Source organism: Triturus cristatus, chromosome 7, assembly GCF_964204655.1.
Source record: "Triturus cristatus chromosome 7, aTriCri1.1, whole genome shotgun sequence".
NCBI lineage: Eukaryota > Metazoa > Chordata > Amphibia > Caudata > Salamandridae > Triturus > Triturus cristatus.
Window position 1 is genome coordinate 1,191,915,868 of NC_140590.1, and position 14,839 is coordinate 1,191,930,706.

At 53.2% G+C, this 14,839-nt stretch overlaps 1 protein-coding gene across 3 annotated transcripts in view; it reads right to left on the reverse strand.

Annotated features, from left to right (window-relative positions):
- TEP1 (telomerase associated protein 1) overlaps window positions 1-14,839 on the reverse strand; it is a 1,383,286-nt gene that overhangs the window by 912,099 nt on the left and 456,348 nt on the right. For all 3 annotated transcript variants that reach the window (XR_014966740.1, XM_085618536.1, XM_085618535.1), the window contains exon 17: window positions 2,252-2,320. Coding sequence is in view for 2 of the 3 variants with exons in the window: in XM_085618536.1 (XP_085474662.1) it covers window positions 2,252-2,320 (69 nt within the window). In the remaining variant the exon portion in view is untranslated. The remainder of the gene's footprint in view (window positions 1-2,251; window positions 2,321-14,839) is intronic.

Here is a 14,839-nt window from a genome sequence, read left to right on the forward strand (position 1 = left end):
TGTTTGATCTTCTTATCCCTCTCTTTCATGAGGCACTTTCTTACATCAGTTTCTTATAATTCTGGGTTCGTATAGGATTTGATTTTCTGCAAAGTTTTATTTTCTGATTTTATTTGCAATTTTACATCAGTGAGCCTTGCACGGGGGTGGAAAGTCATTGGCAAGCATGACTGTTGTGGGGGATACTGCCCCATTTCTTTCTTAAATAGTAATCTCTGATCATACAACTGTAGGTACATATAGTTTGTTTTTCTTAACTATTCTGATCCTTTCTGAGATCCTTATCTATTTCTTCACATGTTATATGGATCTTCACTGCTCTGTCTTTGACAATTTTTCACTGTGTGGTTAACTCTACTAATTGGAGCATGACTGAAATTCGAGATAAGTTGAAATTAAAGTTGCTTGGTTCTGCTATTTGCCCCCGAGTCCACTTTATGTTCAAGCTCCCAGCGAGGATACAATTAAAAATGCATCAACTGGAGTGGGAGAGAGTAATTTGGAGTAAATATCAAAAGAGCTTCCACTTTGCCAGTATTCCACACTAAATAGAGCCCAAGCTGGACCAGAGATCTTGTTGGAAACATGTTCTGCAGGCTAAAATTAGATAAAAAAAGAAAACAAATACCAATAAAGCTGGTTTTCCCCAGTCTTCTTGAGTTCCCTCTTGCTTTGCAACTACGCCAATATGGACTTAATTGGATCCAATTCTTCCTCCCTCAACCAGCATGCGGGTGGGTGTGTGGGGGTGGGTGTGGGGGTGGGTGTGGTGTGGGTGTGCGTGTGTGTGCGTGTGTGTGTGTCTGTCACTATCAAACATATGGTGCATGCCTCCTTCACTTTCCTTCCTTCGACGCTGCTGATGTTGCAGCCGCATGCTTAGATATCAGTGCTCAATACTATGTGCTGGTTAGCAGATTTGTTCGTGAGTCAGAAAGGGGGAAGGGTGCATTCCACGCAGCCTCTCATGGCACACACATGCTGCTCTTCAATGCTCCACTCTAATTTTGTTTAATGTATTTTAGGTCTGTCTACCTGCCACTCTCTTTCTGTAACCTCTATGTTCCGGTCTTACTCTCTCATTTTGTCTCTAAATCTAGGGTGTTTCTTTGACTCTCAACTGTGCCTCAGTCTGTCTATTACTTTCTCAACCATATGACTTGCATTTATGCCTATGGGTTTTCTCTATCTTTTAGCCTCCTCTGTGCCTCACATCACTCTCTCACACCTGTATCTTTGCAGCCAGTATTCATTGCACTCCCCCTTTGTACCACTTGGTCTCTATCTCACCGTTTTTTTTTTCTCAGTTAGGTGCAGCTTTCTCTTTTGCCTGTGTTGCTTTCTTTTACTTTCTAAGACGCTGTTACCTTGTTTTCTATCTAAGCTTCTCTCACTTGCTTCTCTGTCCTTTCCTATTCCCTCCATAGCCTTCCTCCTTCAGATCACCCTACATTTGTCCAGCTCTTCCTAGTCCCTCCCTTTCAACTACCCAAACCCAATCTGCTTTTTTGGGCTGATGAGGATAAGAACATGAGAGAGGCTGCTCAGCATGTTAGATCCTTCACTCCCTCATCTCAACAACAGAGGACAGGATTCTAAAGTTAGTGCTGCAATGGAAGGGCTAAGAGAAGGTCTCTTAGGGCTTCCATTCCTGTTCCCACCTCACAACTAGATACCTTGTATCTGGTGGGGCAGCAAAGGGTGGCTCCCCGCTCCAACACCCTCATGCTCTTCCTTCAGAGCTCCAATGAATGAAGCAATGATAAAGTTTGACTTCAGACTTGAGTTCAGGATTACTAGGTGTTATTTCTGAGGGCTAGAAGATGTCTCTCACTGGAGATGTCAGCAGACAGCACATTGCAGAATTTGGAGTCCCACAACTGCCCAACAGCACTCCCCTTTCCTTTCATCAGCTTACGGGGTGTGGGTAAGGCTTTGGTTAGCTCATTCATGCAGTTCCTTTATCTAGGGAGGACGTGTTTATAATTGCAGAGGCACATGTAGACAGTTTCCATGGATGCATTTATTGGTCTTATGATCAAGAAGGAGTATGGGGGTGCCAAGTGAGGAGCTCTGCCCATAGAGTAAAATGGATCAAGAGTCACCGTTTTCTCAAAGCTATTACCCTCATGCAGTATATTGTTCCATTTGTTAAAAGAAGATTCAGAGTTGTAGCAGTCTAAACAGAAGATATGAGAGGAGTGCAATGTCAAGAGATGTGATAGTGTACAAGGGAAACCTAGAACCTTACCTGAGAATCTGTTCATTGAACCCACTCAGGAAGATATCCCTCCACTGCCCTGGAGTTTCATCATTGTTCCTAAAAGAGAGAAAAGCCATGACAAAAATAATTTTTCATTATTTCCCCCCTCCAACACGAGTCTTTCTTATAATTAACACTAAACATTAGAAAACCACCTAGCAAGCAACTACAATAGTTGACCAGAACATATGCAAGGAAGGCGCCCCTGCAGCGAGCTTCCTCAGATAGCCTCTGTTTCACAAGTGATCCGGCACAAATAAATGAAAACAAGCAACAGAAAAATGTGAAAAATTAGAATAGGCTATTTGCTGGAGTAACACCAGTATACTGGGCAATAAGCAAATCGTCCATCACAAGATTCAGGAACTGCAACCTACCTGAAAGACTGCACAGGATCACATTCCATAGCTCAGAAGAGTCCTGAGAATATATATTACTCACTCATCCCTAATCCAGGGACGCCTCTTGAAACATTAATCCAGTTGCTCTTTTTATAGCCGGAAAAGGGTAACTAACCTGGTGAGGACGTTGGGAGCATGACACTACAAAGAAAGGGGGCTTTAAAGTAAAGGTCCTGCGGTGACTATTGTGAATGACTTGTCCCTACTCTTACTTTGCAGATTCCAATCATACCTTCATTGAGGAAATAATCCAAGGTTGGAAGAACACCAGGAGTACTCATCGCCATTATCAGGACAACCCTGTCCAAAGATGTTTATAATCACATGGCCAAGCTGAGCGTTGTTGCTAGAACTGGAAGCCCAAGTACAGTTTTTGCAAAATGTATGAGACTTGGTTCAAATGACTGTTCGGTAGACAACAACAATTAAAGGTGAGGTAGTGGAGCAAGGTCACAACTGGCAAAGATGGTCATTGAAAATCTGAATTTCCCCGGCTGCAGACAGGACAGGAGCGATAGAAAAGGAGAGCCTTAAATGAGGAAGTTTCAGGGGGAGATCACATTCTGGATGCTGGGCAGCAGGAGTCAGGAGAAAGACAGGATTCAGGGTTGTGCCACTACTCAGCCACAGCCATCCTACATTCAGTGATTTTTAGTTAAGCGTGCAGCTGTCACTGACAGGACAAAAATGCTGAAAATCATGAATAAGAGGCAGCATCGTCCTGAAAAGTACCATATTTCAAGAAGTGCATGTGTTTGGCAGACAGATCAGAAAAGCCTATGGGGGAATGGTAGTCAGCTAACTAAAGATTTAAAATGCAAACCGTCAGTCTTACAAGTAAATGTTCAAGAAAATAAGAGCATAGAATGAGTTTACATCTGGGAAAAGAACCAAGAACAATATGGTTGGAATACTAACCAAGTAGGTCACCATCCTTTAGAAAATGGTATCATGGCAGTATTAATACTGCAACAACAGCAGCTAAAATATTATCATAGTGAACACTACACTTGATAAATTCACTTAATAAGTGTATAAATTGGATGTGAGATTGGGCAAGGCAGATTAAGATGCATTACTTAGTAACACAGAAATAAATAAACAGAGCAAAATCAAGTAGAAACACCCAAGGAGAGCACACCGCTATCATGAGAGATTAGAGAATGGGGGCGTGGCTTAGCACGCGATGAGACCAGACGTGCCCGGGTAGAGCTCCCGCTTGAGCCTCCCTGCCCCGGGTCGTTTCTCCGCTAAAAACTCCTCTACACGGCCCGATACTGCCGGCGGACCTGCTCCGGGTACTACTGCCTGCCCTGGCTGACTCTGGGGCGAATCGGAGGTGGGACCCCGCACCGACCCAGACGACGAGACTGAGGCCGCCTTGGTGGACGCGCGCCTGGAGACAACGACTACGCGAGCCCGCGGCTTCAGACGGTTCCCTGGGCCTTGAGCTGCGGCCTACGGGGGAAATATCGCGGCAACGAAAGGAGGCCCACGACCGTTGCGGAGGTGCCCCCGCAGGACTGGCACGAAGAGCTAATTGACGGCGGTGGCGAGCTGGGGACGACCTAGAATGAACAAGTGGACGCAGCCTGCAGCGCCTGGCCTATGAGTGAGTTGTTTGACCGGGGCCCTAGGAGCGGCGGGGTGGAGCCGGGGAGAAGACGGTGCCTAGCCACTGCCGCATACAAGCAGATGCCCTCGAGCTACCGCCGGGCTGGGATGGCCTTTGAGAAGAGCGGGATTCCGCAACAACAATAGGGATCCCAGGACCTACGAAGGGACACAGAGGCTCCACCTCCCCCCCCGCTCTGGCCTGGCTACTGTTGAACTGAGACAGTCTCTTCCCCTCCTCGTTTCCTGCAAGCCTTTGGACGCTGGGGGCGGACTCGCTCTGGACGGGGGTTGCACCACTGCAGAACACAGCAGCCCATGTTGCCGCTGCCCGAGGGCACTACCGGGGTACCTGGCTGGACCCCTTAGACCCGCGAAGCACGAATCCTGCGCCTCTGGTCACGGCGGGGGAAGAGCGCGAATGCGGAGTAGCAAGGGGGCGCAAGCGCGACCCAACCCTTTGGAGGGAGCCATCAGACATCCGTCTAGCTGCCATTGGACCCTTCGCTGCTCGGAACCTCTGGACCCGCGGCGCCCGCGACGCATTGCACGCGGCCCGGCGGCTTGGAGCAGCAGAACCCGGCGCTGCGCTGGAATGGACGTGTGAGCCGCCCCTCTCCCTGGAGGTGGTACAAGGCCCGCAACGACAGCCTAGACTTCGCGGGGATGATTCGCCACGCGCGATGGGCCTCCACCCCCTCTGCGGCCGGAGAGAATACCTTGCACGCGCCACCAGCTCCATGCCTAGGGGGGTGCGAACACGCACCGGACCGGGAACTGCAACGGCGAGGGGAAAACAAGCGACAACAGCGCCCAAGATGGATACCGAGCAAGTAGCGGCGAAGCTGGATAGCGTCCTGGCTGCCATGGAACGGATGGAAGAATCCCTGCAGCAGACACGCACCTCCCTGGAGACCAGAATCGATGGCGTGGCGATAGACTTAACCCACCTCCGAGCCGATCATAAAAAGCTGCAAGATCGCTCAAAGACGCTGGAAGACACAATGGCAGTAATCGAGCCAATGGCGGTGCAGACAGACAAAAAGGTACACGATCTCCTGACCAGAGTGGAACTCTTGGAAGGCCGAGCCGAAGATGCGGAGGGTCGGGCACAAAGAAATAACATCCGCCTAGTGGGCATTCCGGAGAAATGGGAAGGAGCGGATCCCGCCCGCAGGGTTGAGGACTGGCTACGAGACCTGCTGCCAGACAACGCGCTTTCCCCCTACTTTGTGGTGGAGAGCGCCCACCGTGTGCCCACGAGACCGCTCCCCCCGGGCTCTAACCCTAGACCGTTTCTCCTTCGGGTTCTCAACTACAGAGATCGAGATGCCATACTGCGCGAAGCCAGGAACCTAGGGGAAGTTACCATCGACAACGCCACGGTGATTTTCTTTCCGGACTACACAGCGCGAGTGCAGAGACAGAGGCATTCCTTCCTGGCAGTAAAAAGAAGACTGCGCGAAGCGGACCTCAAGTACTCGCTACTTTTCCCTGCTAAACTGAGAGTGGTAGCGCGTGACAAGACACATTTCTTCACGAGCCCTGAGGAAGCGGAGGCCTGGCTGGATGGAGGAATGCCGGACGCGCCGCGAAGGGCGCCGGAACCTGCCACAACAGAGAGGGCCAGAGGATCAAGACGGCGGCGCCGCCGCAGGTCGCCCACGCCGCCGCTGGTAAGAGGAGCGATGAGCCACTCCCCACCGGTGGACCTCGTTCAACAGGAACAGCGAGATGCTCTGCGCAGGGTGGCGGCAATCAGCAATTCTCCGGCACCGTCGCTCCGCCTGGGCGCTAGCCCGGCAGTGTCCTCAACGGACGATGAGGCGCTCTATGGCATCCCGGATACACAGAGCTCTGGGGGACCCCCAGAGGTCACGCCGCAAACAGTGGATCTCTTTGGTTGACGGGACCCGGTGGCGGACTGCCATCTGCCGCGGGCCTCCCTGAGTTCCTGCTTAGCTGCCCCGCCTGCCACTAGAACTGCCTCGGGCCTACCTGCGCCCACACCGTCGCTGCTCTGGGGGACTCCAACACGGAGCTGGACACTGTAAGTACATTTTCTAATCATAGACACGTGAATCATTCACCCACTTCGCAGATACGCAAATGTGCCCCACAGTGCTCTACTGCCGGCCCGCTGCCACAAGAACCACTTGGAGAGGGGCATGCCCCCCCTGGCACCCTTGCCTGCACTTGACTGGTAACTGGGCGTACAGCAGCCACGGCATTGAGCGACAGACACTAGACGTCCGCCGGTCAGCAGCGGCTTGCACACCTCACCCGGGAGAGATGCAGGGCGTATCCAGGACTGCACCGTTTTGATTACTGATAAGATATAACCCACAAGATCCCCCTAAGACTGTATAGTTTACGAGCTCACTTGAGTGTTTGGACGGCGAACTGTTGTACAGCCGACCTTTTGGTATTTTGGACTTTGTTGCCATGTTAAGGCTTTCTGTATTCCCTTTCTTCCCTATCCCCCTACCCTGCTGGAGATCAAGACACTGCGCGCACGACGCTCAACTTAACTGCACAGTGGGAGCGGACTGCTGGACCTGGGGGGCCCTTGAACTGGAGGCCACGCCTCGTGGGGGTGAGGGAGGCGCGCACACACGCGACTGCTATGGCTAATGTACAAATATGCACCTGGAACGTCAGGGGAATGCACACAACGGCTAGACGTTATCATATATACTCATACCTAAAGCGGCATAAAATCAACATAGCGCTGCTCCAAGAAACCCATTTGAACGGAGCTGAGGTGCAGGCACTGCACCGTAGATGGCGAGGGCAACTGTATGCTACGGAATATTCCTCATACGCTCGCGGAACACTGATATGGGTCCGCCCTGGGACTCCTTGGGAAACCACAGAAACTGTAGTGGATCGGGAGGGCAGGTATACAGCTGCGCAGGGCAGGCTAGATGGCCAGCTTATTACACTGGTGTCCCTCTATTCCCCCAATGTAGATCAGGGGGGCTTCCTGGCGCGGCTCTCAGCGACCATGGCACCTTGGCATGCAACCTCGTGGATCATAGGGGGCGACTATAACTGCACTCTAGATATAACACTGGATCGCTCCTTCCCACCCCCGGCTAACGCCTCTACAAGGGGAGCCACGAAAGCACTATTGGAATGGGCCGCACAATGGGATCTACATGATGTTTGGCGGCTGCGCAACCCGGGGACGCGGACATATTCCTACTACTCTGGCGCTCACGACTTACATGTCCGCCTGGACCGGTTCATGGCATCAACTGACCTCCTACCCCACGTGACAGACACACAATACATGGGCCGCACGCACTCAGATCACAACCCACACTTCATGTCCATGGCCTGGGTCCGCCCGCACCCTCCTGTACCCACATGGCGCCTACAACCTGCGCTGTTACTGGACGCAGCTTTCCGTGATGCCTTGCTTGCGCGCGCCGCGCAATATTTTGAGGATAATGCCGGTACGGCATCCACTCCACAGGTGGAGTGGGACGCCTTCAAGGTAGTGCTCCGGGGGCACTGCCTGCATGCACAAGGACACGTGAGGCACCAACTGGAGAGTGACTTAACTAGGCTGGAGTCGGACTTACTTGCACGAGAGGAGGGGGCTATAGATGGAGACGGGGACCCGCTACACGAGGCCCACACAGAACATGCGCGCCTCTTGGAGCGACTCCGAAATGTCAACTATGCCGCGCACTCGGCGAGAACACATCACCTTGGCGACAGACCAGGCAAACTTTTAGCGTGGCTGATCTCTCAAGAAGCCCGCTCGACCCCGGTGGCGGCCATACGGACGGAGGGGGGGGAACTAGTATACACACAACTTGGCATACATGACGCCTTTACTGCTCACTAGGACGCATTGTATCGCTCCCGCTTATCAGTCCCTCATCCTGATATAGCCGGCTATCTCTCCCCCCTGCAAATGCCGCAACTGACTATTGCGCAGCAGGACGAGTTGGGAGCCCCGCTGGAGTCAGACGAGCTCCGAGAAGCCATCTTTAACCTGTCAAATGGCAAAACCCCGGGCCCGGACGGGCTGCCGGCTGAGCTTTACAAGGCCGGCTCGGACATCCTCGTCCCGGAACTACTGCGAATGTACCACGCGGCAGCGGAAGATGCCGCTTTACCCCCAAAGTTAAATGAAGCCATGCTGGTCTCTATTCTTAAACCTGGCAAGGATAGCACACGGGTGGGCTCTTACCGCCCATTGGCGCTGCTGAACACGGATTATAAAATCCTGGCTTCTGCATTAGCCAGGAGGCTGGCCCCTCATGTACCCGCTCTGGTGCACAGAGATCAAAATGGATTTGTTCCCACACACCACACTTCCTACAACATCCGCCGCCTCTTTCGGGTACAGGAATACGCCACGCAGCAGTGGCCAAGAGCGGGATGCCTGATACTGGACCTGGAGAAGGCCTTCGACTCTGTCGAGTGGCCGTATCTGAGGGCGGTCACAGAGAAGTATCAGCTGGGGGGGGGGGGGGGCGATACAGTGCTATGATTGACCTGCTTTATGGCAGGCCGACAGTCCGAGTCCGCACGGGCCGCCTCCTCTCAGCTGCCATCCGGGTCCGCAGAGGCACTCGCCAGGGCTGCCCACTGTCGCCATTGCTGTTTTCTCTGGCCATGGAACCCCTGGCCGCGACTCTCAGGACGCACGGGCTGGAATGGTGAATCCCATTGGCGGACGGTCTGCATGCGGTGTCACTGTATGCGGATGACTTGCTGCTGTACGTCAGGGACATAACTGCCATCCCTGCCTCCCTCACTGACATCTTCCGCACCTTTGAGGAGGTATCAGGCCTGAGAGTCAATTGGGCCAAGTCGGGGGCCTATCCCTTTAGCCCAAAAACGCCTGAATGCGACATCTGGCTGGGAGGGGACAGGCTACAATGGCATCCCACCACCTTCCGCTACTTGGGGATAAGGATCTACAGAACCCCAGCAGACGTCCTGGAGGGGAACCTCCTTCGCGCAATCGCTTCTGTCCGAGCACAAGTTGGCTTCTGGAACACCTTACCCCTTAACGTGCCTAGTCGCGTGGCACTGACCAAAATGATAGTGCTGCCTCGCCTACTCTATTATTTTGCGAACATGCCTCTGTATGTTCCCACCAAGCTATTCCGCGACCTATAGGTGCTGTTGCGTAGCCTCATCTGGAACAAGGGGAGACCGCAAGTGGCGCTGGCTAAATTATAAATGCCCACGGATTCGGGGGGCTTGGCGGTCCCTAATTTGGAACTGTACTATCTCGCGGCACAGATGCAATGGGTGGCGGGATGGCTGAGCGGCAAGCAGCTTGAGGACACTGCCTCGCACGCGGCTGCCTGGACACGAACGCAAATAAATACGCTGTTCCACCCGATAACCCGCACGCCCTGCCCCTCACAGATCTACCTGGCGGTAGCGCGCAGATGTTTCCTGCGGTGCCTCAGTCTCACGCGCGCGACTACGCCATATGCCCCGAGTTTGCCACTCTTGGGCATGCCTGGCCCGACGGGGCCGCTCACAGAGGTCCACTTGGCTGGCTGGGAACAAGCGGGAGTGGACACGCTGAGCGATCTGTATGCGGATGGCGACTTACTCACATTCGTCAACCTGGCTGAAGACACGGCTCTCCCGGCGGGGCAGTTCCTCCTACATGCCTCCCTCTTGCACACACTCACGACTTCCTGGGGCGACGTGGCGGTGGAGCCTCCGACACATACCTTCATACAATACCTGCACGTTATGGGTAATGGTGCGCACATCATACACTGGCTAGCACAGGCACTGCAGGCGCACTCGCAACCATCCACATTAACACTGAGGGAGCGCTGGGCGACAGACAGGGGAAGAGACTGGACAGACAAAGAATGGGCACTGATACTGGCCGGCCCGACCAACATCCCACGCAACCCCCGCTTTAAAATTATACAATACTACATACTGCAGCGTGCATACCTCACGCCCGAAAAGATTAACAGATACTTCTCGCGGACAGACGCAACTTGCCAGCGGTGCTCGCTACCGGGAGCGGACCTCTTACACATGCTATGGCACTGCCCTGATATACGGACATACTGGGACGACGTACTGACACTGCTCGCGTGCAGCGCTGACGGACGACTACCGCACACATGGGAGGCATGCATACTAGGGTTGTATAAGCGCACAAAAGATAACAAAGCGCAGGCACGCTTTTGGGACATGGGTCTTATAACGGCCAAACGCTTGCTCACTAAGCATTGGAAGGCAGCAGCCCCCCCACACACCAGACATTGGAAAGCCTCCTTCGTTAATTGGGCGCGGGCGGAGAGTGCGGTGCTCCTTCGCGAGGAAACTGCGGGGCTCCGGAAGTTCCCCATCGCCCAGCTTAGGGATAACCTCCTCACAGCGTTTCAGGTGGCCTGCCAAGACCGAGGGATAACCTGAGTCTCTGGAGTTTGCCGCTCCCTTGCTGGTTGGGCAGTGACAACCCTAAGACCGCGACGGAGTTAGCTCCCGCCCCCTTCTGCTTGCCCCTGGTGCCCCCTACTTCCACCCTACATGAGACTGCTGCCGGGAATTACTCGCTGTACAACTATAGCGTGCGCACAGTGACCGCTGCCGCCGCAGTCTGAAGCAACGCGCGCGATGTCCGGCTGCGGGCCCGGACGGGAAGGCATGACCACTCCACTCTACCCAGCCGCTCCCTCCCTGGCACAGAGGAGCGCCCTATACATAGAGAAAATGGGTGCGGGCACCGGCGCTATGGGATCCCAGCCTTCCTGACAGCCCCTTTCCCCCCCCCCCCTCTGACCTGCTGCTTCCCGCGTATATCGCGTGGTCCCGCTGTGCCCCTCTCGACAGTTGATGCCCCCTCCCGCTCCAATGCAGAATGATCTCCTCCTCCCTCCTCCCCCTTTCCCCTCGACCCCGCCTGAGTTTACGACCCTAACCTCGATTCCCCCTATCGCCGCACATGCACAGGGAACAGTTTGTTTATTGGTTAAGTTCCCTGACCGGATCCCTACCTAACCGCAGATAACAGACGAGGGATGCGTCGTCCGGCGCCCCGAGGCGCTACCCTACCTAGCGTGCCCCGCTTACTGATGAGGCAGCGATGGCGCACACTCCCTGCAAGGGACGGCTACGCCCGGAAAGTGCAGAAAGATCTTACCCAGAGCGCATTGTGTTGCATACCAGGTGTGCCCCGACACTTAGCGGCTTGAGGGGCGCAGCGCTGGAGGGACGGATGCGCGCCACGTAGCACACACATAGCCTTGAACTGCGAAGCTGCAAGCTGGACTCGCTGGATATATGTGTTGCCATATATGCCACAGTGAGCTATACCGAACCGTCCTTGTCGCGCTCCAGCCTACACTATGAGCACGACGCTGGCGCTAAGCTGCCCGGAGGCCTTTGCACTTGGGGCTAACCACGGTGTCCTGTACGACTCAAGCTAGGAGCCTAGGTGGCAACCGAAATAGCCGCGGTGTGGGCTGGAACACAGCGCCATCCTCTGGTTGCTGACAACGCGCATAAGGAACACTACAACAAAACACCGAAAAGCACCATAGGCCTACCTTTAACCAATGTACGCACCTAATTCCTGTAAAAATGTCAACTTGCACAACGCCGCCGGACCTCCGGGTTGCCGGCTGAATGGCTGTGTCCTACCATCTGGAAACGTGTGCTTATTGTCGAACTGATTCGACACCTTGGATGGTGAATGTACATTGTAAGATGATGCAACTGCGAATAATAAAGGTTTTTCAAAAAAAAAAAATAATAGAGAGATTAGAGAATGGCTGGCCCAAAGCTAGACATTGTAAACCAGGGTAACAGCTTCCATGCGAAATGTGGGTTTAAGAGTCAAAAATTGAGTTCTAAAAGAATGGATAAAAGGATCATGAGAGATTAAAGAATGGCTGACCCATGGCTAGAGATTGAAAAATAGAGTAACAGCTCCCAATGTGCAATGTAGGTTTACGAGTCAAACATGGAGTTCCAAGAGAGTGCATTTCTGGTTTAGAGACAAAGGGTAAATTGATGCAACAGTAACTATATACCTTTTAAAAATGAGAAACAACTTAAAATAAACTAGAGGTCCAATATACTGTCTACAATAAAGCACAATATTAAAACTGTAGCTAGCAATCATGCAAATGTAGAAAAGGATTTTATTTATTTTTTTTTTTTTTATTTTTTTTTGGAAAACCTTTATTTAACAGTATGTGCAGACAAATACGGGCCTACAACCCTCAGGCCGGCCTCGACAATAAAGGGCACATCAGCAAGCAATTATACAACTCAGCAGCATATCAGTACAAGCACGAATAACCCAGGTTACGTTATACACAATTGTGCCGCCGAGCGCCAGGATGATGAGGTTTTAATTTTATAAAGTTTTGAAATAAGTCCATCGCAACAGGTCTGGAAGGATCCGAATCAGAGCAATGCAGTTAGGACTATAGTGGGCAACGATCATCAGAAGAGTCAGCAAGCATTATCCGTAAGGTAATCAATCGCACTCAATGAAATCAGGATAGGAAAGAAGCATATCACATGACGATCCCCAAGCACTACCCACAAGTTCCCAATCCTCCCATCGACCCAAGAAATAAGCAAGGAAAGAGCAAGCAAGAAAGGTAAAGAGTAGAAAGGGAGAAGAGAAAAAGAGAAAAGAAAGAAAGAAAAAGGAGGCCCATAGAAAAAAAAAAACCAACAAGGAAATATACCCCCCACCCTACACGCATGCAGAGGCTACGGCCTACCCCCCCTAGCAGTGTGTCTGTCGCCCCAAAAGAGTACCCGAAATGTAGGAGAAGAGAAAGAGAAGAAAAAGAAAAAGAAAAAGAAAGTCACGGTTGATCGGAGGAGGGCCAAGGATCTATTCAATGCAAGCAAAATCGTTACCCGCGGTCACCCAACCCCAGGCCCCGACCCAACACCCATGCTACATGTACCTCCAACAGTCACAAGTCCCAGTCCCAGCCATATACGTATCAATGTGCAACAAGAAAAACCCCCTTCCTCAGCCTTGGCCCCTTCGAATCTGCAGTCCAACAGAATACAATTGCAGTACAGCCAACCTGGACGGGATGGGCCACCATGGAGTCCGTGGCAGAAGTCGAGGTGTAAGAGACAAGTCACACTGGAGTGAAGCTCGATAGTGAAGGACCACAGAATGCGCCACTGCTATGCCGTGGCTAGTACAACAGGGAGCAGGACGATGCATAAGTTCCAGAGTAGCGGCCGGCCGATGTACAGGAAGCAAGTCCAGGAGGACGCACAGAAACGTGGCACCAAAGGACAAAAGAGATGGGCAAAACGGCGTCTGAGACACAAGCTCCGGCCATATCAAGGGAGCAGTATTGTCAGACTCCTCTAGGGCAGAGCCGAAGAGTACCGCAGCGGGCACTGGGACACGTCCCCCCGTCACTGCCACACACCTCAACTCGGGTGATCCACCGACAGTCGACTGAAGATGTGGCTTAACATGCCGCACTGGAGAATCATCATGGCCAGCTGAAAAAATACAATCAAGCCGGTCCTCCAAACCAGTGGCAGAGTCGTGGAAGGCCACCCGCAGGTCCTCCAGTGCTGCCAGGATGTCGCGAAGCCCCAGCGGTGGATCAAGGATGGAGGGTGCTGTTGCGTCCGCCATCTTAGGCAGGCAACCATCGAGCGCCCCGGGAAGCAAGCCCCCCTCACCAGCCATCGGTATCTGGAAAGTGATGAGCTCTCTGCGGGGCCCTGGTGGTGCAGGAAACGTGGAGGCAGCCGGTCGTGGAGAGGCTTCAAGGACAGAGGAATCTGTGGTGCAGGGAAACCCACCGGCAAGACCGGGGTCTCCGATGCGGAAGATGGCGTCCGCTGCTGTAGGCTGCAACAAAGAAGCGATCCCGGCCCTCTCCCAGCTGGGCCGGGATACAGTATACGGGAGCCGGATACAATGTTGCGAGCGGGGCGCGCTGGGCAGCCGAGCATGGAAAAGGCTGCTGTGAGAATCCCAGCGCCGCGCTCCAGGTCCGGTACACCGGCTCCTCCCTCTCCACAGCGGCCGCTGCTATCGTTGTCGCCGCCGGCCGTCCCCACTAAACAATGGCCCGGCTGCGACCGCTTGGAAGGCCGGAATGGAAACCGGGGCTCAACTCCGCCGGGGCAGCTCCGTTCTCGACCGGAGTCACAGTAACGTGGTCAGGAACGTGGCGCAGGTAAGCGTAGGGCTCGGAGGCACAGGATTCTTGCCAGGATATCGACGAAGGGCGCAAGGGTCGGCGGAGCCGAAGAGCTAGGCGGCCATCTCGGCTGCAGGCTAGGCTCCTCCCCTAGAAAAGGATTTTAAGCAAGTCAGAATTTCTATAGATGAAGAGAATATGTGAACATCGTCCTTCATCCAAGCTGTCCCTGAAGATGCTTTCTCACCCTCTACTTACCATTGTCAGTGTCTCCCTCACTCAAAGCATCTTCTCATAAGCACTCAAGATAGGCCATTACAGCATACAGGAGATCTCCTAGTCAGCCCTCCTTTTTCCAGATGCAGGTGGTCAAGGACTTCTTACAGGGTTTGAAGAAGGTGTATCCC